Genomic DNA, 25804 nt, shown 5'->3' on the forward strand with positions numbered 1-25804 from the left:
TGTATATATCACAAAATGATCATCACAGTAAGTCTAGTTAACATTTGTCACTGCGCATGGTTACAAACTTTCTTTTTTTCTTGTGATGAGAACTTTTAAGATCTACTTTCTTAGCAACCTTCAAATATGTTATATAGTATTATTAAGTGACAAGAGCTTTTGTAAGCTATGAACAAGTTAGGATGGTATGCATTTTCAACCTTGATTCTAACTGGAATAATGATTTTCAAAGTGAGAATAAAACATGTAGAATATTAAAAAATATTAAAATCCAAGAAATGATAGATTTTTCAAGAATGATAGTTTACTTAAACGTATTTGTTGCCACACAACCTGCCTGCTAACTTCATGTTTACTGTTGGTCACCAGTAATGAAGACAATGACAAATTAGGTCTTCTCATGTTTATTTTTGAGGGTTTTTTGAGGTATAAGAACTGTGGCAAAAAGTATTACAAAATAGTAATAGCACAGATGAAAATCACGCTAGATATGCATCCACTTGAAAATTTGCGTTCAATAAATGAGTAACGTGTAAGAAAATGAACATGCTATTCCCGCACAGATGGAAGGATTTATTCAGTATCTAACTTTTAAAAAACCTGAATGACTGCATGTTCAATGTGTGTTTAAAAGTTTTAAAATGGAGGTGCTATTTCTGTTTTAGAACATTTCACAGAAGTGAAAAGCCCAGTCAAAGAGTAAGTAGCAAGATCTAAACTTGCAAAGCAGATGTTCTACCATTTGCTAAATTTCCAATAATAAATTCCACCTTTTAAGTTGAGAAAAAAATAGCATTGTTCTTTTTACCGGTTACTTTTTGCAAATTATGCAAATGAAAAAAACATCTTGAATTTTAGGGATGTTCTAATGTCATAAATGAAAAGAAGCCAAATTCATTTTTGAAACACTCATTATCATCTATACTGATGACTCCATTCTCTGGTCCACTATGGCTATTCTTTACTTAATACTTAACTGGATTTGAAAGTGTTCTCCTTTTTGGAAAAATTGGAACAATATATATTTAACAGATGGCGTCTGTATAGCCTACCCTAGTAAGCCCTCTAATTTATCTTTTTCTAAGTAATAATTTATGGAGCACCTTTCTCTGTGAGAATTCTTTGTATTTTTTGCTGTGTTGCTTTTTAAAGAGCAAGAATTCCTTGACCTCAAAAGGGATTTTTCTCCTAATAAGATAAAAACACTTCAAACTCAATAAAGGTTTTAGGTAGAAATCTATGGAATATAGCTGTTTTTTTTTTTTTTCTTTTTTCTTTTTCTATTTTTCTGGTGAGGACATTGGGTCCTTAAACTAATCAAGGGCGAATAGATAATTGACGATATCAGGAACATGACTCCTAACATTTGTCTATTTACCATTACACCACCACATATTTTTAATATTCTTTACCAACCCAAATAGCCAAATTTAGCTTTGATGTTGCTGGCCATGTTTTATGAATTTGACATGGGTTTCCAAATCCAATGTCAGGAGTCATATGCTTTGAATTATTTTTCAAAAATGGCTAAGCTTACCATAGCTTTTCAAAAATGATATCAGGTTATACATATTCTCTTGTGACTCATTCCTGGCTTATTGAAAACAGCATTATACTTGAAATGACAGCTGGGGTTGCAATCAGGGTGCAAACAACAACTTTTTCCCCCAAAGAAGCTAAATATCCTATAGAACAATTTTATTTTACAGTCTTAGCCCTATTAGCTATATGCTCTACTCAGCATATATTAGCTATATATTAGCTAATATATTAGCTATATATTAGCATATATTAGCTATATATTCATACTCAGTCTAAACTGATTTAGCTAAGTTTTGGAACATGATTCGTTCAGTTATATAATGTGAGCCATTTAGAAGGCTTTATTTTGTGTTGATCCGTACACACACAGTAGAACCATTTCAATAAGGTAATAATGGTAAGTAGAATCATAGACATAAAACTGGAAAGAATTTAGGAATGATTCAGCCAAACTCTTCATGAATCTCTTATCAACATCCCTTGCAGGTGATGGCCCAACCTCTGTACAGTTTTACTCACACAATCTCATTCTTTCCAGTCCTGGAGAGGTTTCCTTGTTAGAAAGTTATTTATTTTTCTGAGTAAAAACTTACCTCTGTAACTTTCATCTTAGTGCAAGATTCTTTAAACGAAGAATTAACCAACTTTACCTACCCAAAAAGTGAGGGTCCTGGAAGTCCCTATTTTAATGGGGAATTTCTTTTTTGTCTACAATATTTTCCTTCTAAATTTTTTCTCCCATACTGGGAGATAGACCCAATATAAGCAAAAGGGTGTGGGGTGTATTGTCTAATACAGCAGGCAGGACATAGAATCTGAGCAGAATGAACAACAAATGATGTAAAGAAGTCCAGGCAGGAAGTGAGAAGCAGGGATGCCCATGATGTTCCTGGTATCTCAGGCACATGCTTTATAAAGAGGCAGACATTCATTCTAGCACCACAAATTGAACATGGTGATACTTAGGACCACATTGGCAAAGGTTATGTCTCAATTTTGAAAACTCAGACTATCTTTACAAATGTAGATTTCCTGAGGGCAGGATTTGTGTTCTTTGAAATGAGGAGCCAAAAACATTTCCCCAATAATTTGAGCTCTGTCCATTAGTTCTCCTTGACTTCACTTTCTCATAGAAATGGGACACATTGACGAGCTGTGAATCAGTTGGGGAAAATTAGCTCCATTAATAAAGGGAGTTTCCTCAGAACCCTGGTGATTAGTGTTTCCCGTTGCCTTAAAAAGATTTTCCAACTGTTGAAAAATATTTTATTAAACAAGAAACCTAATACAGTATCAAACTGACTAGCACTTTGATTTAAAAAGAAAGCTTAGGAATGGGGGACACTGGGAAGAATAAGGAATGAAGAAATCTGAGTTCTTTTCCTGCCTCTCTAGTCCTTTGTGTCACCTTGGTCACACAGCATATTAGAATCTATGAGCATGGAGGGAACTTAAAGAGGCATCTGGTTTAACACTTTGGCCAGTTTAGCTTTCTTCCCAACTATAAAGTTTCTTTAAGCCCATACCTACAGGATCATAGCAATAGCGTTTCAGAAACAGTATAAATAATTTCCCCCCAAGGATCAATAATAGAGGTAAGCACAGCTGTGAGGACACCAGATACTTTCTTGCCTTCACATTTTTTTTTTTTTGGTATTCATGATCAGGTTTTAAAAGAGCCACAAGGAGAATGCAAACAATAACATCTAAGAGGGAAATCATGCAGGTAGTAAGTTGCCCAGTTGTCTGAGATGAATGCTAAGGTTGGGAAGGAGAAAAGAGACAAGGGCTTAGGTTGTTTATACATTTTTTGATTAACACAGATTTTGGTCTTCTGTTGACTTCACTGTTTGGAAACACACATAATACATTGTTACCAGACTAAAAAAATGAAAAAAGACAGTGTTTGGGAGTAATGTGTCTTTATGTTGGGCGCTCTCACATATCATAAAATAGTGGGTTGGTGAAGACTTCGGAAGGGTGGTGGGCATAGGTGTATATGCCAAATTAGAATCCTCTACAAATATTGACAATTTTAGGGCATCGGGAGCTGGAAGATTGCCCTTATGCAAAGATTTAATTGGTAAATTTATCTTACCTTATGACTTTAAGCCAAAAGCCAAGTGATGAAAATATGGAAATGTGAAGACTCATTTTTATATTAGATAGCAAATATTGGCTCCTACTATGTGCAACGGCATTGTGCCAAAGCATCACTCACTTCTGAATATATATTAGGATTTAGAAGTGGAATGTTTTTAAAACTTCCCCAAAATGTAAAGATTCTTCTTGGTTAAGTAGTTGACACTGTCCTGAAAAACATCAGCTACACAAATGGGTTTAAGAAAAATAATCGAGATTCATAGGTATTTGGGAAGATGAAATAGTTGTCAACGATTACAACCTTCATATTTTGAAATCAGTGCTTGCAACACTTACCTTTTAAATGGATAATCATGGAAAAATTAAATAACAGGCCATCTTATTTTTGTTTGAATAGAAAGATAGGATGAAAAGGACATGACTGATGTGGAAGTGAAAAAGCTAAATGCATTCATTTATTTTAATTAATTTAAAATCAGTCAAGTCTAGGATTATAAACTATTACATTTTTAGGTGAGTTTTTGAATACTACATTGCAAATCGATGTTTTTTTCAAGGTGGAAGTAAAAACACGACATAAAGCTGAGGCCAATTAGTCAACATCTTACCTGAAGCTGTTCTTTGTTCTCTTTTCTGCTCCACTCGCCCTGAAATAAGAAGTGGCAGATCAGTTGCAATGCACAGCCATAAGAATATGATGTAACTAAGACAAAAGCCCAGTTTATGGTAATTTCCAGACAGAGTCACTAGGTCAGCCATGTCCAACATTCTTCTAGAGATGACTGGGCATAGAGGAAAGGGGTGAAGAATATTCTCAAATCAATTTACGAAAGTCAAAAATTAATGAGTATGCATTAAACATGCTTCTGGGTTTAAAAAATCTTGTTAGTAAGAGCCATTTACTCAACAATAAACCTACAAGGTGCAAATCCCCATAGAACAAACTGTTCTACGTGGGGGTAAACACCTGACTAAGATAAGACCATGGCCTCTTACAACCTACTTGGGAAGATAAAGGACAGACAATATAACATGAAATGAGATGTGTCCCCAAAGGGTATAAATGTTTAAAGATATGAGAGGATGAAATGATTATTTTAAGAAATAAAAGGGTGCCCATGAAGTTACGGAGAAAGTAGTATTTGATTTGGACCTTGAGAGATATGTGTGATTTGGGGAATTTGAAAAGGGGAGAGGATTGATTCTTGGCAAAAGAAATAGTAATGGGCTATGCAGGACAAGGCTACTTGAGCAAGAAGGGTCATGTTTAGGGTTTGCTTTAAAAACTTGAATGGGAGTAGTTTTCCATAGGAGGACGTATCCTAGAGCAGCGGTCCCCAACCTTTTTGGCACCAGGGACCGGTTTCGTGGAAGACAATTTTTCCACGGACGGGGGAGGGGAGGGATGGTTCAGGCGGTAATGCGAGCGATGGGGAGCAATGGGGAGCTGCAGATGAAGCCTTCCTCGCTCGCCCGCCACTCACCTCCTGCGGCCCGGTTCCGAAGGTCTGCGGCTGGGGAGTTGGGGACCCCTGTCCCAGAGGTTGGGCAAGAGGTAATTGGTTGAGTATGACAGTGGGAGCAGAGAGGAGGGAAGTGAGGGGTGTAGGAGACGGTGGGAAGGCAGAACCTATAGGGCCCAGGAGTTTACAAAATGTGAAGTGCAAGGGAAGAGGAAAGGTCAAGATGAATGGCTGCTAGTTGACTTTGGGTGTGGTGATGCAATTTGGGGAAATGGTAAAATAGGGTGGGAGCATGGGAATGATGAGTTCAGTTTTAGACTTAATGAGTTTGAAGTGCTACCAGGAGACGGAGTTTGGGAGAGAGATCAAAACTGAAATTATAGATGCAGAAAATGTCCATCTTGAGAAGATGGCTGGAGTTGAGGGGGGAAATGGAATCATAAAGACAGACAGAACAGAGGGCTGGGCTGAAGACAGTGACCAAGAAAACAAAAATTCTACTCTTGTTTTGTGATGAAGGACAATGAGAAGACAGAAGGAGAAGCAGACCTCCACGGAGATCAAAAGAGCACAAAGGCATGTACCATAAATAAAGTTTTAAGAAGTATCAGGGGTGCCAACGGCATCCGATACCGCTGAGTTCACACGGTTGTTGCTAGACTATGAGAGAGAAGTTTTAGCAGAGAGGGGATAGTAAGAGGCTGTGAGGGTCTGAAGAGTAGTGGGCAATGAGGAAGATGAGGCTGAGGCGGAAATGACTTGTTCACGACATTTGCCAGCACAAACATGAATGAGATGAGGTAACAGTCTGGGCAGGAGTTCAGTCAGGGTTTCTGGGACACTTCAGCATGTTTACAGGCTTAGATCAGAAACGTTGCACCAGGGCAGTGGTGTGTGTAAACACCACAGTTGAGGTGAGAGCCTTGGTTTTGTGATGAGTAAATGAGGGCCACCCTTCCAGCCATCACCTTCTTGTCATTTACCAACTTGTCACAGATGGAGCTAGTTACTGAGAGTTTATGGAAGCTGCATGTAAACTTTAAGTTTTTCTACCAGCCCTTCGTGTCTTTTAAAATCCTAGACTGTAAGGTGGAAAACGTATAATCCTTCCCTTGTGCAGCTGCCCAAAGTGTAGAATTCATTTAACTGGCATCTTGATTAATCTCACATTCTATTCATTTGGGTGATTTCCAGAGGACTTGTTTGATGCAATTTATTTCAATGATACAAACAGATAAATGGCATGAATGGTTCATTTAAAGGTTTCATTCATTACCAAGTATGATGGGGTACCTCCTCATTTAAGATTTTTATTGGACAAGTCACTATGTACCTTTGATTATAAATTTTTATATACTAGGGGTCTCAAACACTTTCACGAATTTTAAAAAATGCTATTCAATGCTAGTCCTGAATCATTAAAAAAAATTATTAAAAAGATGTTTAAAAAACCTCATCTTTTTGGAGAGTTTTAACGTGTATAAGAATGCATCATAAATCCTTAAAGTTGACAATGAATGTATTGAAGATTAATAACAGGGTGTGGTAGCCAGTCTCCAAGGTGACCCCAATGGTCCTCGTCTTCCCTCCTCCTGGCATTTGTATCCTTGTGTTGTCTGCTCCCACACTGAATTAGACTGACTTGTGTAACCAGCAGGATTTTGCAGAAATAATCAAGTGTGACGTCCAAGGTTGGGCCTCAAAAAACACTGTGGCTTCCATTTTGTTGTCTCTCAGAGTACTTCCTCTGAGGGAAGCCAGATAACATGTTACGAGGACACCCAAGCAGCCCAAAGGAGAGACCCATGTGGCAAGGAACTGAGGCCTCCTGTCAACAGCCAATGAGGAACTGAGGCCTCTAGTCAACAGCCAATGGGAAATTGAGGCCTCCGTCAATAGACAAAGAGGAACTGAGGCCTCCTGTCAACAGCCAATGAGGAACTGAGGCCTCTAGTCAACAGCCAATGGGGAATTGAGGCCTCCGTCAATAGACAAAGAGGAACTGAGGCCTCCTGTCAACAGCCAATGAGGAACTGAGGCCTCTAGTCAACAGCCAATGGGGAATTGAGGCCTCTGTCAACAGCCAAAGAGGAACTGAGACCTCCTGTCAATAGCCAGTGAGGAACCAAGGGCTCCAGTCAACAACCAACGAGGAACTGAGGCCTCCTGCCAGCAGTCAGCATCAACTTGCCCGCACGTGAGCAGCCCATTTTCTAGCCTCACTCAAACCTTCACATGGCCGCAGCTCTGTCTGTCTCCTTGACTGCAACTTCCTGCGAGACCCTGACCCAGAACAACCCAATCAGCCACTCCAGAGTTCCCCACAGAAACTGTGTGACGTGATAAATATTTACTGTTGTTTTCAGCTGCTAAGTTTTGGGTAAATTGTTATACAGTATTACATAATTAATACTTATGGGATAATTTTATTATGAAAGTTTACGTTAATTTATTACTTAATAGAATATACCTACAGTGATGTTAGTTGTGGCAGATCAATCAGTCACCCTGACTTTCTCATCTGGACGGTGGGGATCAGAGCCTGCTTATCCCGAATGTTGTGAGGATTAAACAAGTCCATATGCAGAGCCAGCAAGAAATGGAGGAAACTAACACAAAATACTGGGGTTCGAGGTTTCAAAAGGGAGCCTGGAAGGCATTGCTGATAATGTTTTTTCACTGAGATCTCAAACAGTTCCCTGCCCTTGTGTTATATGAAAGGGCTCTGTAAAACTGTGGAATGCTGTATAAATCTTCTGCATTAGTTTTATTATGCTATTAGTTCTGTTATAGGAATCACTTAGATTTCTATTCTTAGTTACGTATAGTAAACTTCAAATGAGAAAAATAAAAACTGGATAAATAAGACAATCTTATATTGATCAAGAGACACAGAGATTGCACTGCTTAACTGGAGATAACCCTCTAGATTTCTGTTTTGGTCTCTTTATCTTGCTCTGTATGGGTGATCTTAACTCTCAGTGTTCACCTTCACAGAAAGAGATGATGTGAGACCTACATCTCCAGCTCCAAAATCTACCTAGGTGTTAGGTCTACTGGAAATCTCTATCTGTATTTTCTACTTCACAACGCAAGTCCTCAACTTAAACCATTCATTATATTCCCCTCCCAAACTGCGTATCTTTAGTGCTATCCTCCTATCTGCTCAGGCACCCAAACGTGAAACCTAAGAACCATCAGCTCCTCCCTTTCACTCAACCTCAGACCACTACATTCTCTCTCCACAGGGCCTTTCAGATCTAACCTCTCCTTTCTCATTGCCATTGTCCTGTTTCATAAACTTGATATTTCTTCCTGGGGTTATTTTCTACAGGCTCCTTACTGATTTCTTTGGTTTTAGCAATCGTTTTTCCATCCTTGCAGTCTGATCTCTATTAAAGATGAAAATACACATTCCCTAATATGAAACTGATGACCCTGGAAGATTTGGCCATGACCTACCTTCTGCTACCACCCCTGAAGCACCATACGGAACACTTACCAACTATGTCAGGAATTGTACCTCCCCCTCCAACTCCCTGTGCATGATGTTTCTGCTTCCTGGAATGTCCTGTCATGTCCTTTGGGCCTATCAAAACTCTATTCATCCTTCAGAGCTGAGCTCAGATGCTGGCCCTTCTGTGAAGCCTTTGGCTTTGTGCCACCTCCCCCGACGGTCCACTCCCTGCAGAATTAATCATCCTTCTTTCTATGCTCCTTTAGTCCTTTATTTGTACCTTTGCTACAGCGCTAACTCCAGTGTTTGGTTTATAATCAATTGCGTGTTTATTTCCCCAGCTGGACTGTGGCCTCCTTTAGGGCAAGGGGTGTATCCTATGCCTCTCTGTCTCCTCATGCCTCACAGTGCCTGGAACACAAATGCTTGGGATTGAGTGGACACAGGGAGAGTTATGCATCATCCCAACCCTCCTTCAAATGCTAAAGAACATGAAAGCTATTTTAGTGCTGTTAACAATGAGCCAAGTACAACCAAGAACAGAGCTTTTACCAAGTATTTACATTACAACCGACAACCTAGAAAGCTATTATATTAGAAAAGTGGGTGATAAAATAACAGAGGCTATCAGAATAATGAACACACATTTTGCTCTAGTTGTGCTTTATTGTAACACAGATTCTACTTTAAGAACAAAGCACTAAAGAATGGTTTGCATCTTACTTCTCTTTAAGCCTGGAGGTAGCACTCCACCTGCGAGGAAACAAAATGGACTATAATTTCATAAAAATGGAATTTGCAGGGTCCAACTTTTCTTCTGAGAAAATGTATTTAGTTGGACATTAAAATTCCACATCTCATGACTACTTATTTATATAAACTGAGTTTTGACATTTTTAAAAGCTATTTTAGACTTGGGGTTGATACGGTTTCATGGAGAAACATTAAATATATATCCACTTATAGCACATTTCACTACTTCAGTACGGAAGTAGTCCCTTAATCGAAGTGATTGTTTCTGATCTTTTAAGACCACAGGCACGTAAATGGCAATCCAAGATGTCTCACCAATAATGAGCAAGGTGTTTGTACCGCAACTCAGTATCTTATGTCACTTCTAATGAAAAGAAAATTTTGTGCACACATATATATGTATTTATGTGTATACATATATACAAATAGTGGGTATACACATATGTGTGTGTAAATATATGCATATATACATACATATAATGCATTACGTATATGTACCTGTGATATATATCTTGTAATTTTACAATCAGACATAGTCTAATCTCCAAAATATACTCTCTCTTCTACCTGCTTCCATCATTGTGTAATAAAGTGTGTCATGGAATCTTATCAACCTTCCCTCACTGCACTACCAATTTCTCAGTGCCAATTCTGAGTGTGCATTCGGTCACAGGCATTTTATCTGCCCTGCTCTGAGAGGTATTATTAATCACATCCTGTTGCTAGGATACCTGAGAATGTTCATTTATGTCCAATGTTTCTTTGGCAAAATGCACTATGAAGATGGCATAGAATCATGACAAGGAAAATTACTGTGCACATGCTACTTATTTTTAAAAAGGCAGCGGGGGAGAGTAACGTAACTACCAGATAATATAATGTGAACTTCCATGAATTTTTTTTTAATACCGTTTGTTTCACCTAGACTTTAATGGAAGAGTGCTGGCAATATTTCTGGATAATGAGAATCTGTAGTACTTCTCTACTTCTGAGTTAACTAGGAAAAGTAGAAGGAGGTAGGGTTTTAATTCTGTTTACTTTATAGGGACTTAGAGAGGGCGGGGCTTTAAGATTCACTCACTTCAAATGCCTCAATTACAGACAGGGTTACTAGGTTACAGTGCTAGCTGATTTGTAGAGCCAGCCTAACACCCAGGTCACCACTATTGCATGTTTAGCTATTTTAATGCAAGACTTAAGAGAAAAGTAATCTTCAGAATGTGCATTTGAGTAATGGGAGAAAAAATGCCTTTATCAATATCTTAAAAAATTACTGTTGTTTTGGGTATTAGTATACCAAAGATTCCTGCTTATTGATTGTAATCAGAGAGAATATGAGTTTTATATATTTTATATATTCACCTAAATGCAAATAAAATTCACCTAAATGCAAGGTTTTTCTTAGTCAATCTCTTCCCACAGGAAACAGCATGATATAGTGAAATAAACATGGACTTTGGAGTTAGATGGAGTGACTTCCTGTCTTAACCGCTGGTCCCTAGGAGCTATGTAACCCTGGGAACAAGGCATAGAGTATCTCAATACATGTTCCTTTCTGTTGTCTCCTCTTCTCTCTCTAGTGCTTGTGTGTGTGTGTGTGTGTATGTGTGTACACAAGACATACATATACATAGTATCTGTTTATCTATATTTATCTATTGTATCTATCTATCTCTACCTAACTCTTGTATTTCAACTGAAAGCATAAACAATTTGAGTTTTACTTCCAATATTGTTTCCAAGTGGTATTAGCAGAGTGCTATTTTTATAATCATGCTAATAATAGTAGCTAATGTTTATTAAACAATATCTATGTGCTCATCACTGTAATCAGCATATTATATGTGTTAATTCATTTTATCTTCACAGTATTATGAGACTTTATAAACATTCTACCGATTTTCAGGTAAGAAAACTTGGTAGAAATTTGGTAAATAACTTTGCCAAATCACTGAACTACTTAGTGGCAAATAAATAACGAGAGGATAAAAAATAGTTGGGGTGAAAGGTAGGGAGGAGTAAGGATTTGGATATCTATCCATAAGCCGTATATAATCAGTCCCTAGGTTTGGAGGGTTGCCTGAATAAACTATTTTGTTAAAATATTTCCATAGACTTTTAAAAAACTAGCTATTCATTATTTATCAAATTATTTGTTTGAATAAATGAACTGCTTATTTTAGCTGCTAAATACCTAATAATAATGTTTCAGGAGTAGAATGCTAAAAAGACCTTCAGATTTTGAACTTTTTTAGTAGTTTGGTATTTATTTAGTACCTACTATGAGTCGGGCACCCTAATAACACTTAAAAATTATTTACTTTAATTTTCACAACTAACTGAGTCGATATTTTTAAAAGCTATTTTAGACTTGGGGTTGATATGGTTTCATGGAGAAACATTAAATATATATCCACTTATAGCACATTTCAGTACTTCAGTACGGAAGTAGTCCCTTAATCGAGGTGATTGTTTCTGATCTTTTAAAACCACAGGCACATACATGGCAATCCAACGATGTCTCACCAATAATGAGCAGGGTGTTTGTATCACAAGTCAGTATCTTATGCCACTTCTAATGAAAAGAAAATTTTGTGCACACATATATACGTATTTATGTGTATACACATATACAAATTGTGGGTATACACATACATATGTGTGTATATATATTCATATATCTACATATACATAATGCATTACATGTATGTACATGTGGTGTGTGTCCTGTGATTTTACAATCAGATATAGTCTAATCTCCAAAATATACCCTCTTCTACCTGCTTCCATCATTGTGTAATAAAGTCTGTCATGGAATCTTATCAAGCTTTCCTCACTGCACACCAATTTCTCAGTCGCCAATTCATGGAGTAGATGAAAATTACTTCCATTTTCCAGTGGAGAAAGGGGGCTCAGAAAATTCTCTGACATGGCACAAGGTCCCAGTTAGTGATTAGCAGGATTAGACTTTGAAGCTGAGATCTGTACCCTTTCTGAGCTTACTGGCTGCGGTGATTACAGGCAGGTTTGTAGAGTGGTAAAGAGCTCTTCCACTTAATCAATGTGGGACACTGGCGCATCATTTAACCTCTCTAAATTGTATTTATCTGGAAATAGGGATAATACTAGTTCCTACTTCACAGGGTCATTGTGAGGGTTAAACAAAATAATGTGTTTAATAATAATCCTAAATATTTTGAGTGCATAATGCAATCACGTTTATAATGTTCTCACTTCAGTGCCTGGAAAATAGCAACATGGCGTATTGCCAGGTGCTTCTCTTTATGAATGTTCCATGTCAGGTGGTCCCTGGTAACATATGATACTTCTACATATTCTCAAGGTCAATGGCTTTGTTTACACAAATATTATAAAGTTTATTTTGAGAGTTTCTTCAGATTTTTACCATCACATCTCTTTCTTGCTTTCCCTTAGAATTTCTAATCGAGAAGTAGCTTTTCACTTTAGTGAATTCCTTTCCTCTCCTCGTAACTCTTTCCAAATACAAATAGGTTTGATAAAACACATTGATATGGCAAAACTCTCCCCAATTATGAGCTCAGATGACACGATTTTAGAACCCAGCATGTGTGGTCCAAATCCCTACCCAAATTTTGTACTGACCAGCAGCTATGGAACTTTCAACAGTCTGATATGGTCTAAATAGAAAGGGAGAGCTTTTCTAGAAACCAGAGGACCTCATGACCAGAACTTACTCCTTGAAACAAATGGTAAGACCTTGAACAAGTAACTTGACATTTCCAAGATTCACAGGTCTCTTTAGTTAGATCGGTAAATACTATCTTTCAATAATACCACAAGAAGTTGTACAAACAGGGATGTGAGAAGATTTTAAGTACCGTACTATAGGGCAGGAACAGAGACACCTAACTAAGCCACTGTAAAGACCAGCTAGTCTAAAACCAAAAAGGACCTATTATATAGCACAAGGAACTCTGATCAATATTATATAACAACCTAAATGGGAGAAGTTGAAAAAGAAGAGATACATGTACATGTATAACTGAATCACTCTGCTGTACACCTGAAACCAACACAACATTGTTAATCAACTATACTCCAATATAAAACAAAAAGTTAAAAAAAATAGACTGTAGAAACTGCATAGTTTCTCTTTGGTCAATTGTACAAAAAGGCAGAGGGGTTTATTTTATTATTGATGCCTGGATTTATGCTGATGCTGAAATGGCACTGGCCTCAGCAGACACTGTGATGAGCCTCTATGGCTGTGGACCCTCCCTGCCCTCCTGCATGTTTAGATAAACTCCACTTGCTCTTTTGTCCGATTCTATTTGCTGAGTTGATGTGTCACTAGGATGCTTAGGCAGACAGAGCCATTATGGGCACACTGCATACTGTGAGCTCCAGACAGCGTATACTGAGCCACAGAAAACGGCCCTTCAGAAACGTATCGATACCGATAGATGTGGCCTCTGAGGTTGACCATCTGCCCTGGCAGAGCTGATACTCCATCTGCGCCCCCTAGCCCTGGGGTCTGCCATCCGTCATCGCGTGTAAAAAGCCTGAGAAGAACTGAATGCTCCCAGATTTTTCCTGGGCTGACCCCTCTACAGAGAAATAGGAAAATCAGTAAGAGAAACAACAGTCTTATGTTCTCTTGGAAATTCTCAAGTATAGAATTTCTTCCGACTTAGATCCACCTGACAAGCACAAAATTAATGTGACAAGCAACAGTTCCTTTCAGATTCCCAACATTGGCCTGGGTGAATTAAATCTTAGAGTAAACCTTTTGATATTCAGAACCTCATTCTGAAGCAGTCATTTGTTGGCAGAGAAGTTTTTTGGAAGACCTTTAGATGTTGAAGTCAGATTGGGAAAAAAATCCAATCAACCCAAACCCAGGTCTTAAATATCTCTGCAAAATGGGAATGCTAGTTTTACTAATATATGTTTCAGCTACTGACCAAAGCAGGGATGTGTGCATTTGTACTTTCCTTTGTGCAATAACATGTTCCTTGTACATTAGATGTGAATAATTATTCTTTTTTTAAAATAAATTTATTTTATTTTATTTTATTTTATTTTTGGCTGCGTTGGGACTTCGTTGCTGCACACAAGCTTTTCTCTAGTTGTGGCGAGTGGGGGCTACTCTTCGTTGCGGTGTGCAGGCTTCTCGTTGTGGTGGCTTCTCTTGTTGTGGAGCACGGGCTCTAGGCACATGGGCTTCAGTAGTTGTGGCACGTGGGCTCAGTAGTTGTGGCTCACGGGCTCTAGAGCACAGGCTCAGTAGTTGTAGCGCACAGGCTTAGTTGCTCTGCGGCATGTGGGATCTTCCCGGACAAGGGCTTGAACACGTGTCCCCTGCACTGGCAAGCAGATTCTTAACCACTGCACCACCAGGGAAGCCCCGTGAATAATTATTCTTAAGTGACATAATATTCTAGGTGCCCTTGGAATCTTCATTATATAAAAGAAATAGGAATGAATTATTTTGCAAAATAAAGAATCTCTTCATAATATAATTATTCCGTCCTGTGCTAGAATAACAATGACCACGTTTTAAGAGGTGGAGTCGGCTTCCTTCCTACTGAACTGTCCAGGCCTTCGTAAATTGCTTAACGAGTAGAATATGCTGGAAATGCCAATTTCTAGGTCTTGAAAATCAGGCAGCTCCCACTTCCCGAGTCTTTTAATACTTGCTCTGAGAGAAGTCTGGCCATAGTGTAAGAAAGACTACCCTGAGGCCACCATGCTGTGAGGAAGCTCAAGCAAGCCACACCTGGAGGCCCTGTGGAAAGTGAGCTGCCTGACATACATGACTGACAACTAGCTGTCCCAGCCATCCCAACCCAGGTGCCAAACTTGTGTGTGGATGATGAGGCCATCCTGGAAGTGGATTTTCTAGCTCCAGTTGCTTCAGCGAACACCATATAGATTAGACAAATTGCCCAGCTGAACCTTTTCCAAATTTCTAACCCACCAAACTGAAAGCAAAATAAAAGTTTGTTTTATACCATTAAGTTTTGTCATAGCTTGTTATACATCAAAAGATAATAAAAACAACTCCTTTTTCTGTTTTCATAGTAAGAATATTTATTGATAAACCTATCAATATATACCAGTATATATTGATTTTTTTTCTCCCCTTAAAGCAGGGCTCACCTAGGTTCCTTCTTTCCTAAGATGGCTTGCTCAACTACACCTATAAATATGTTCTATTATCCAGCATTTTAGCATTTAAACTTATTCCTCTTCATGACACAGAATGAAACCTGTTATTATTGAGTGTGGTTAATTTATGTACAACCTATATAGATTAATATGTACTTTGGTTTAATAAAAGTATTACAATATTCGCCTATGTCCAGATTATCAATCAAAAGTAAAGTGGAGACTTGCCAATTATGTAGCATTTCAGAACTTGTCAACCATCAAATGAGGCACCCGTTTGAAGCAACATTTAAATATTCATCCAGGCTTCAAAAACTTTATCGCTGATGGTTGGAAATTATACAGAAACCCTCTGAACTGAAACACTGAAAAGATTCATCAGCCATTTCTGCTAAATAATTTAAAATTATCTTACTTTCCCTGGGTAGATTTACTTTTAAAGGATAAATTAGTAGAATCTATATTGAATTAAGAGCTTTGATATTATTTAAGGTTCATTTTCTGTATGAAGGCGACAAGGGGAAACATTTCATTAAGAAAAGTAATGATTTGACTCCAGTCAGACACTATGCTTGTGAAGTTGGAGTTTCTTCACTTTAAATACAATTTATTTGGCTCATGGACACACAATCCAGCCCAGCTTTTCATCTGAAGGAAATGAGCACATTTCACTGCTCTCTCCTGTGTTCTTAATCATCTCCTCATTAGCCTGTGAAGAAAGCTGCTAGGGGCCAGAGGTGAGCTTCATTTTACTCTTTGAGATGTCAGCACCATTTTCATTCCCGCTAGCCCCAAGTTTTTCCTTTTTTATCTTTAAAAACTCCTCATCATACTTATCCTTTCCTTCACATTGACCCGCATCAAAGGTTTGGGCCTTAGACATGCAGGGAAGCTCTTATTTCACAGACTGAAGGAAGACGATGAAGAAAGTGTGCGTAGATTAGTGGCCATGGATTTACTGCTTTCAGGCTTTGCAGTGTACTTTGTGGTCTTGTAAGACTATCCTCTGTAAACCTGGTTGACTACCCGAGTTTACTAGAAAAGTTGTTAATGATCGAGTCCATTTTATGTATAGGGGAAGAGGCTCACCAACACTTGGGTCCTTCAGAGAAAGCAACGAGAGAGAAATGCTGTCAAGCCCCTATGACACGACGGGCAGAAAGCTCAGCACGTTATGTCTGCAACTCTGTAAAGAGTAGACAAGAAACTCACGGCCAAGGGAAGGGCCGTGGAAAGCAGGGTCTGTTGACCGGCTCAATGGATGTGGCCTCCAGCAGGGGCTGGAAGTGGGCCTTTACCTAATAACAGAGACAGAAGAGGAGACGCTCCAGGAGGGAAGGGAAATAAATATCATCTGAACACCTAAGGCAATAAGTTATTTTCTGGCGAAATCTTTTATTGGTGTTCGGTGTGAGATGCTGATTTCGGAAAAAGCAAGCCAGGGCTGACACAGCGCAGAGGGGAGCTCCTTCCGATGCAGCTTACCCAGAAAGACAGGAAGCGGAGCACCTCCCACTCCCCCACCCCGGAGAGGGTGCAGGTGGACACAGGAAGGGGGTGGGAGCATGGAGGAGAGTCTTCTCACCGACTTCAGCCGCTGCAAGCTTAGATTTGCACAAGACTGAGAATCTGGCATTCCCAGGGGAGGGGAGTAACTTTCTAGCTTTGTTTACTATGGCAGACACAGCTGAGTGCCTCCCCTCCAGTCACAGCTCCTCTTGTTCCATGCTGGTACCCGACCCTCCAATCACATGGATGACATGGATGAAACATGACTGACACAAACTCACCATCGTGGTCCCACTCCCCTTTCTTTAGACGGTCATTTGACATTTCTGGCCAATGACATGTCAGATGGATTCTGTTGAAGAATTTCATTGAAAGGTTTCCCATTCCAATAAAAAACAACAGATGGGAGAAAACACCTTCTTTTCTTTCTTTTTTTTTTTTAATTTTTTTTTCTTTTTTAACATCTTTATTGGAGTATAATTGCTTTACAATGGTGTGTTAGTTTCTGCTTTATAACAAAGTGAATCAGTTATACATATACATATATCCCCATATCTCTTCCCTCTTGCATCTCCCTCCCACCCTCCCTATCCCACCCCTCTAGGGGGTCACAAAGCACTGCGCTGATGTCCCTGTGCTATGCGGCTCCTTCCCACTAGCTATCTATTTTACATTTGGTAGTGTATATATGTCCATGCCACTCTCTCACTTCGTCCCAGCTTACCCTTCCCACTCCCCGTGTCCTCAACTCCATTTTCTAGTAGGTCTGTGTCTTTATTCCTGTCTTGCCCCTAGGTTCTTCATGACCATTTTTTATTTTCTTAGATTCCATATATATGTGTTAGCATATGGTATTTGTTTTTCTCTTCCTGATTTACTTCACTCTGTATGACAGACTCTAGGTCCATCCACCTCACTACAAATAACTCAATTTCGTTTCTTTTTATGGCTGAGTAATATTCCATTGTATATATGTGCCACATCTTCTTTATCCATTCATCTGTTGACGGACACTTAGGTTGCTTCCATGTCCTGGCTATTGTAAATAGAGCTGCAATGAACATTTTGGTACATGACTCTTTTTGAATTATGGTTTTCTCAGGGTATATGCCCAGTAGTGGGATTGCTGGGTCGTATGGTAGTTCTATTTTTAGTTTTTTAAGGAAACTCCATACTGTTCTCCATACTAGCTGTATCAATTTACATTCCCACCAACAGTGCAAGAGGATTCCCTTTTCTCCACACCCTCTCCAGCATTTATTGTATGTAGATTTTTGATGATGGTCATTCTGACTGGTGTGAGATGATACCTCATTGTAGTTTTGATTTGCATTTCTCTAATGATTAATGATGTTGAGCATTCTTTCATGTGTTTGTTGGCAATCTGTATATCTTCTTTGGAGAAATGTCCATTTAGGTCTTCTGCCCATTTTTGGATTAGGTTGTTTGTTTTTTTGATATTGAGCTGCATGAGCTGCTTGTAAATTTTGGAGATTAATCCTTTGTCAGTTGCTTCATTCGCAAATATTTTCTCCCATTCTGAGGGTTATCTTTTGGTCTTGTTTATGGTTTCCTTTGCTGTGCAAAAGCTTTTAAGTTTCATTAGGTCCCATTTGTTTATTTTTGTTTTTATTTCCATTTCTCTAGGAGGTGGGTCAAAAAGGATCTTGAAAAAAAAAAAAAAGGATCTTGCTGTGATTTATGTCATAGAGTGTTCTGCTTATGTTTTCCTCTAAGAGTTTGATAGTGTCTGGCCTTACATTTAGGTCTTTAATCCATTTTGATTTTATTTACCTTCTTTTCTTTCGGTGGATGTTGTCACATCTAGGTATGATGCCTGGAACAGGAGAAGAACACCACACACTGCAGGGATGACTGAAGGGAACAGACCCCAGGAGGACGTCCCTGAGGCTCTGAATTCATGTACGATGGAACCACCCTACCCTGAGATTTCTTGTTATGGGTTATTTAACCTTTTAATGTTTAAGTGACAGTTTTTAGTTACTTGCAGCTGAAAGCATTGTGTATATTGTACACAGGTCAACAATAAAACAGTAGTATTCTATGCAAAATAAACTGGGAATGCAAAATAATTATTTCGCTACATCTTCTATGCTAAAAGAACTAGAAATAAAACCTGAAGGAAAGGAAAGAGGACTGCCTTTCAGAGAGCCCCAGGAATTGTGGGGGTGAGACTACTCCCCGGCTATAGGGGCTACACTTTAGAGGGTCCGGTCTTGTGCTCTTCCAGACACGTCACTTCACAGAGGGTGAGAAGGACCAAAATGTTTGCCCATGGAGTCCATGCCTTACCTGGACCACGCACTGGGTACCTGGGATGCCAGACTTCCCTGGCCAAACATCCCCGAGGCCCTGCAGGGTCGTATGGGCTTTCTCCCCAGATCAGAACTCTAGAAGGGGGGACCATATTGCACCACTGGTACAAGGCTTGTAGAGGGGTGTTCAAAGGATACCTGGGGCTTGGATGTGTGTGCAGACTGGTCCCAGTGCATGTGAGTGAGGCCCTCATGATGCTGGAAGGGCTGTGATGGAGGGCTGTGATGAAGGTAGAAAGAAAAGGGGGTTATATTGGTTCTCCTGCCCCAGACCCAGCAATTACAGGGCAGGTCTGTCATGACACAGACACTGAGGGTAGCTCCTGTAAGAATGCATGGAAACGATGGGCTCATAAACAGTGTCTCAGTGAATTCTCATAACACTGCAAGGGAAGGAAGGGGGAGGTATTTTATCCACAGAAGATAAATGAGAAAACAACAAAGTCTCAGAGAGGTGAACTCGCTGAAGATTACCCAGTAAGTGTTAGAATCTGGATCTGAATCCAGGACTTTCGAAGATCATACTGGTTACGGCATATGCTCTCTCAGATTTTTCTGTGATGTTGGTTTAATTTCTATACAAAACTGAAAGACACAGATGTTTTAAATTATCCTTTTTATTTGTGCAGTCTCCAGTTTCCTATCTCAAAAACTCTTAGCAATGTTTACTCTAAGTGGGTAAAATACAAATAAATGAAATTCAATCAAATTTCTTTATAAATGAATCATTGTTAAATTTATCTATTAAAAAAGTGAAAACATTATACTGGTATAAAGTAAACAAAGTGGGACAGGGTAAGCCTTTCCTTCTCACATGGTATTACAGGATAGAGATGATCCACTTTCATTTGTACAAAATGTTTTCTGAAGTTTTTTGGAAATGGGTCAAATCTATTCTTTTCCCTTTGTTGTGCGAAATATGTAAGTTTTATTTTCCATGAAATTATCTGAACTGGTTGCTTACATAGCCCCAATCTGTCACTTTGATTTTAAATTCCCCAATTCACTATTTGCTACAGACTTTTGAAAAAAGTTACAAGGTGATTTGCATACTTTTTTTTTTTTTTTGTAAATTTCAGTTTTTTATCTTCCAGTTGAACCAACTGTATTTAAATCTGGCTGAGGGCAGTGGAGGGGAGGCCCGGAGGGTTGTAGACCTTTGTAATATTACTTTCATCCTTTCATCTTTCCTGGGGTAGCTCTGGAAGGGGAGATGTCATTTCCACATGTGTACGACTTACTTATACTCTCAAACACATAAGAGATTTCTCTCAGAATACTGAATATCTATAGAAAACACTTTGATGATTTTTTTTAACTGTGTTGTGACACTGCCAAATATTTGGGGGGAAAAAAATCAAGCCTGAGCATTAATAGGCAGGCTGACATCCGTTCTTGAGAAACTGGTAGGAAATCCTGGAAGAGTGATAATACATATACATATAGAAAAGAGTCATTTCAAAAAGATGAGGAAGATGTTACAAAATCCAGATCACACACTTGCAATAGCTCAGCCTTAAAGTGAAAATAAAAAGCAGGTTGTGAACTCTGCCATCATTTCCATGGACTCAGCCTGATGAAGCCAGGTTGCTGTGTCTGGCTTCCAACAATATCTACCCATCCGGATGCCACCAGAATTATTAACACAGTCACCGCACTCTGTTTCCTGAGATTCAGAGAGGGGACATTTTTGTGGTGGAAAGTACTATTTGAGCTTTAAACAAAATGGCAAGTCTAGCTTCAACTCAAGATCGTTCAAAACCTAGATTTTGTTCTTGGTGTCCAAATGATGCCCCCATGGATGGGTGAACTATTCATCTAAAGAATGCGGTTGGTGCATGTTTTTATTTTTTGCCTTTTCAGAAATATTTCACAGAATTGCACATGACAACACAAACATTTGAAAGAAGCATGGAACATAGAGGTTTCTTCTGTTCAGCTGATTGTGCCTCTGGTGATCAAGCGCACTTTCATTCTCTGGCTGGTCTCCAGAGACTTTCACTTAATCCCATATTCGATAGGACACTGCTTGGGGTGAAGTTGGCACTCATGGATACACGTTCACCCGACAATGCACACACAATTTGAAATAGATTGCCAGCAGCGCAGGGCAGGAGGAGAAGAGGCCAGACCTGCTGGGCTATTTGTCATCTCAAACATTTCAAGCATTGCACACCACCTCCTTAGCAGGACACATGGGGTATGTGTCCCCTGGCAAGATGTTTAGTTTTGGTGCACACAATAAGGGCTGTAATATATTAACCCAAGGGGAGAGAAAGGAGATCCACCACCTGGAGCTTTTCTTTCTGTGTTTAAGCGACAGAAAAGTCTTCAATAAGCATCTTAATATTTCAACCTTAAGGTTGAATAATTCCATGGAACAGAATTAAAATACATGCATTTTAAGGAAATTTGCTGAGTGAAGTATACCTCACAGCCAGCTACATTTGGTCAGACTTTCGTCTGCTTTCAAAGGAATACAAGGGCCTTTGGGATATTTTCTCCCAATTCTGGAAAACCAAGAATTTTATTTTTGTCATTCTGGTATCTTTCATAACCATTGTGTGAAAATAAATATGCATTGAAAATACTAATGTAACAAGAAAGAGGGTTTCCTATTAAAAACAAAACAAATGGCAGCCACTTTTTGCCTTCTAGGGGAGTGGCAGAATGCCATCGCTAGGGAAACTGTTCTTTAGGAAAATTCCCTGGTGCCTTAAAAACCCACTTTGGTTATGAAAGTGAGATTCCTGGGATAGTTTAGTTGAGAGAGTGTGCAGAAAAGGAAGGGTGGATTTTTCTGTATAATAAAATAAGAGGAACTGTGGAGCTATTCATTAATTTTTTTGAGAGGTTAAATAACTCTGAAAAAGTTAGGGGAAAAATGGTCTAAAAAGGGAGGGGCCGGGTTCAGGTTTATATATGAATATGGTGGTCGGTTAGAACCGAAGGAAAGATACAACCAATAAGAAATTCCCTTTTTTAGGAAATGGTCAACACACGTTTGCAACGGCAGTAACTACTTTCAATGTAAGTTGTTTCCAATTCTATAATGTGCTGGACACTATTCTCTGAACCTCCCAAATCAACGAAAGTTGGTTAGGCATGATAGTGCGGCAAAAGGTTCTGGACTGATATACTGCAGAACATTTGGTTCTAGGAGATAAAACATGGAGTAGGAGCATAGGCAGAAAATGGCATAGCTGATGAGCAGAAGAAATGATAAGCCCACTGGGGCGGAAAGAGGACACTGGACTTTACAGGGGATGCGGGAAGAGTCTGCTTATTTGGTTATCAAAAGAATGGTCGACTCAGGAAGGGTAGAAGAATTTTGAATCTGGGCAACGAAATCAAAAGGTTAAAAACTATAAGAGGGGGCTTCCCTGGTGGCGCAGTGGTTGAGAATCTGCCTGCTAATGCAGGGGACACGGGTTCGAGCCCTGGTCTGGGAAGATCCCACATGCCACGGAGCAGCTGGGCCCGTGAGCCACAACTACTGAGCCTGCGCATCTGGAGCCTGTGCCCCGCAACGGGAGGGGCCGCGATAGTGAAAGGCCCGCGCACCGCGATGAAGAGTGGCCCCCGCTTGCCGCAACTAGAGAAAGCCCTCGCACGAACCGAAGACTCAACACAGCCAAAAATAAAAATAAATAAATAAATAAATAAATAAAGTAAAAAAAAAAAGAAAAAAAAAAAAACTATAAGAGGGCTTCCCTGGTGGCACAGTGGTTGAGAATCTGCCTGCCAATGCAGGGGACACGGGTTCGAGCCCTGGTCTGGGAAGATCCCACATGCCGCGGAGCGGCTGGGCCCGTGAGCCACAACTACTGAGCCTGCGCGTCTGGAGCCTGTGCTCCGCAACAAGAGAGGCCGCGATAGTGAGAGGCCCGCGCACCGCGATGAAGAGTGGCCCCCGCTTGCCGGAACTAGAGAAAGCCCTCGCACAGAAACGAAGACCCAACACAGCCATAAATAAATAAACAAATAAATAAATAAATTTAAAATATGGAACTCACCATCTAAAAAAAAAAAAAAACCAACTATAAGAAACCCCCCCCCAGCATATACAGAATGGATAACACTGTAGAGCACAGGGAACTATATTCAATATCCTGTGATAAACCATAAGGGAAAAGAATATGAAAAAGAATATATATATGTATAAGTGAGTCACTTTGTTGTACAGCAGAAATTAACACAAATTGTAACTCAACTATACTTCAATAAAATTTAAAAATAAAGGAAAAGAGCACTGTGTAAGACTGCTTTTACTGATTTGCATGTTTTGAATATTAATTGTTAGGCATTAACAAGTAAAGGGAGGGCCTGCATTTGGATCCTTATTCTTCTACTTAAAAGTTACAAGGTCTAGGCCAATTGCTTTCCCCTATGTATTTCCAGCTCCTCATGTTCAGGATAGAAGCAATAATACTAAACTACTGAATATTAGGGTTATTATAAAAATGAGAAGAAATATTGAATATCATGTTCTCAATAAATGAGAGCTCTAAATTAACAACTTTCAAACCACAGTAAAATAAAAATCAATATGATTCCGTAAACCTGGCAGGATCCCACTATCCCCAAGATGCCTAAATTATTCACATATCTCCTACATTCATTATTTAATGAAGTGTCTTAACTAGTTGGTGATATTTTACATACAATTTCATGTAAATCTAGTTGTCTTTTTTCATTAATGATGTCTCATTATATATTCTAAATTATTTGAATTTCATATGTATATTTATTTGGTTATTAAAAACAATTAAAGTCATTTCTAAAAGGATTAACTAAATAGGTCTCATTAAACTTTGTAAATATCATGACTTCCAGGAAATCACCATGTTCAGTAAATCTCTTCAAGTCTTGCTAATGATTACTCTAATGAAGCCTTACATTTCTGTAGTGGTTTCTCTTTCATGTGTATGATCTCATTTGATCTTGATGCCTCTGATTTTTGCTGTTATTGTCAAGACCAAATTTTCTATGTTCGAAACTTTAAATTCAAGTAGTATGATCCAATTTTCTAATTGCCTCTTGAAGGTAAAGTGGTACCATTTATCACTGCACCACCCGATCAATATTTTCATCGTTCAACCAAAGTTACAAATTCATATACTCACCTATGTGAATGTCTCTATTTGCTTATTTGGCTGGCAAACTATACTGACATCTTACCAATACAGACTTTTTTTTTGAAATCCATTCAGTTCATTTTTGTTTAGGAGATTAAGCATCTCTTTGGAGAGCAAAATACCTAGATCAAAATTGACACTGCATTAAATTTACAGAGTGATGCTTTCTGGCTTGGTAGTTATGCTTTAATAATATTTTGTGGCAGTAACAACATACCACTACCTGACATTTTCCTCCTCTTTAGAAATTTACAAAGGAAGAAAGAAAGAAAGAAAACTAAAAGAAAACTAAAAAGCCTTCTTGTAACAGGGTCAAGGAACTCAACTACTAAATTCTGTCAATTTCAAAGCAGGGCTAGCACCCAACATATTTCTTTTCCATTTATCTATTTTTATGAAAAAGTGGACTGTTTTGAGTGTTTCTAGTCCTACACCCTATCTCCATTTTTCTATAGGCCCTATGCACCCCTCTGTAAAAGTAGAATTTAAAAAGGAGTAGTTACAGTGAGCTTTAGAGTGTTAAATCTAATACATGTAGATTGACAGGCCACTTGATTATTTTGGGAATATCTATCCAGTTTTTAGTTTATTAAGCCCTGCTGCCCCTCAAGCATTTTATTGCAGCAACACTAGGGCATGATCTGAAACTCAAAGCAGATTTTTTTTATAATCTGTGAGAAAACAAGCAAGTTATAACTATTGCATATTATATTACTTTGGGGACTCTAAAAATGATCCATTTTCCCTCTCTTCCATGCAAAGAAGACTCTCATAAATGATTCCTTCTCCAACTTTTCCTGCCTGTTCCTCTCTCTCCCTCAACTTCAATCATGCCCCTGTAAGGAACAATAATCAAGTGATGATAAGATCTCATAGGCAAAAAAAAAAAAAGACAATACAAATATTTTGTGGAAATTAATCTGGAGAAAATAAGAGGAATAAAAAGAGGCAAGGATAATTTCTTTATGAAATACATTTTCAATCATTTACTCCTAAAAGTGGTTTTTGACCATTGAACAAAATTATGCCAGTCACACCATATGAAACATTATTTTCTCTTATTAAAAGTGAAAAATTGTTAAAAAACTTAGTCTAAAGATATTCTGCTCCTTTTAGATCTACAAATGAATACTGTGTGTAAATTAGTGCCACTTCTCTATAGTCTGTCACTTTAAACCCTCTCTTATCATGGCCTTAACACCTCTGTTCTCTTGCCTTTCTGTTTAACTATCTGGTAAAAACCACATTCTAGCATCAATCCAACTCTCTACCTTTTCATTTGACTGATAACTGAAGATGCATCAAATACTCAAATATGCACATTTCACAAGTAAGATACATACTTTCACA

At 38.7% G+C, this 25804-nt stretch overlaps 1 protein-coding gene across 1 annotated transcript in view; it reads right to left on the reverse strand.

Annotated features, from left to right (window-relative positions):
* The window catches only part of CHST9 (carbohydrate sulfotransferase 9), a 241906-nt gene that overhangs the window by 122934 nt on the left and 93168 nt on the right, over positions 1–25804 (reverse strand). Inside the window, exon 3 of the mRNA XM_059894450.1 lies at positions 4254–4292. Coding sequence (XP_059750433.1) covers positions 4254–4292 — 39 coding nt within the window. The remainder of the gene's footprint in view (positions 1–4253; positions 4293–25804) is intronic.

The sequence above is a fragment of the Balaenoptera ricei genome, chromosome 14 (assembly GCF_028023285.1).
Source record: "Balaenoptera ricei isolate mBalRic1 chromosome 14, mBalRic1.hap2, whole genome shotgun sequence".
NCBI classification, from domain to species: Eukaryota; Metazoa; Chordata; class Mammalia; order Artiodactyla; family Balaenopteridae; genus Balaenoptera; species Balaenoptera ricei.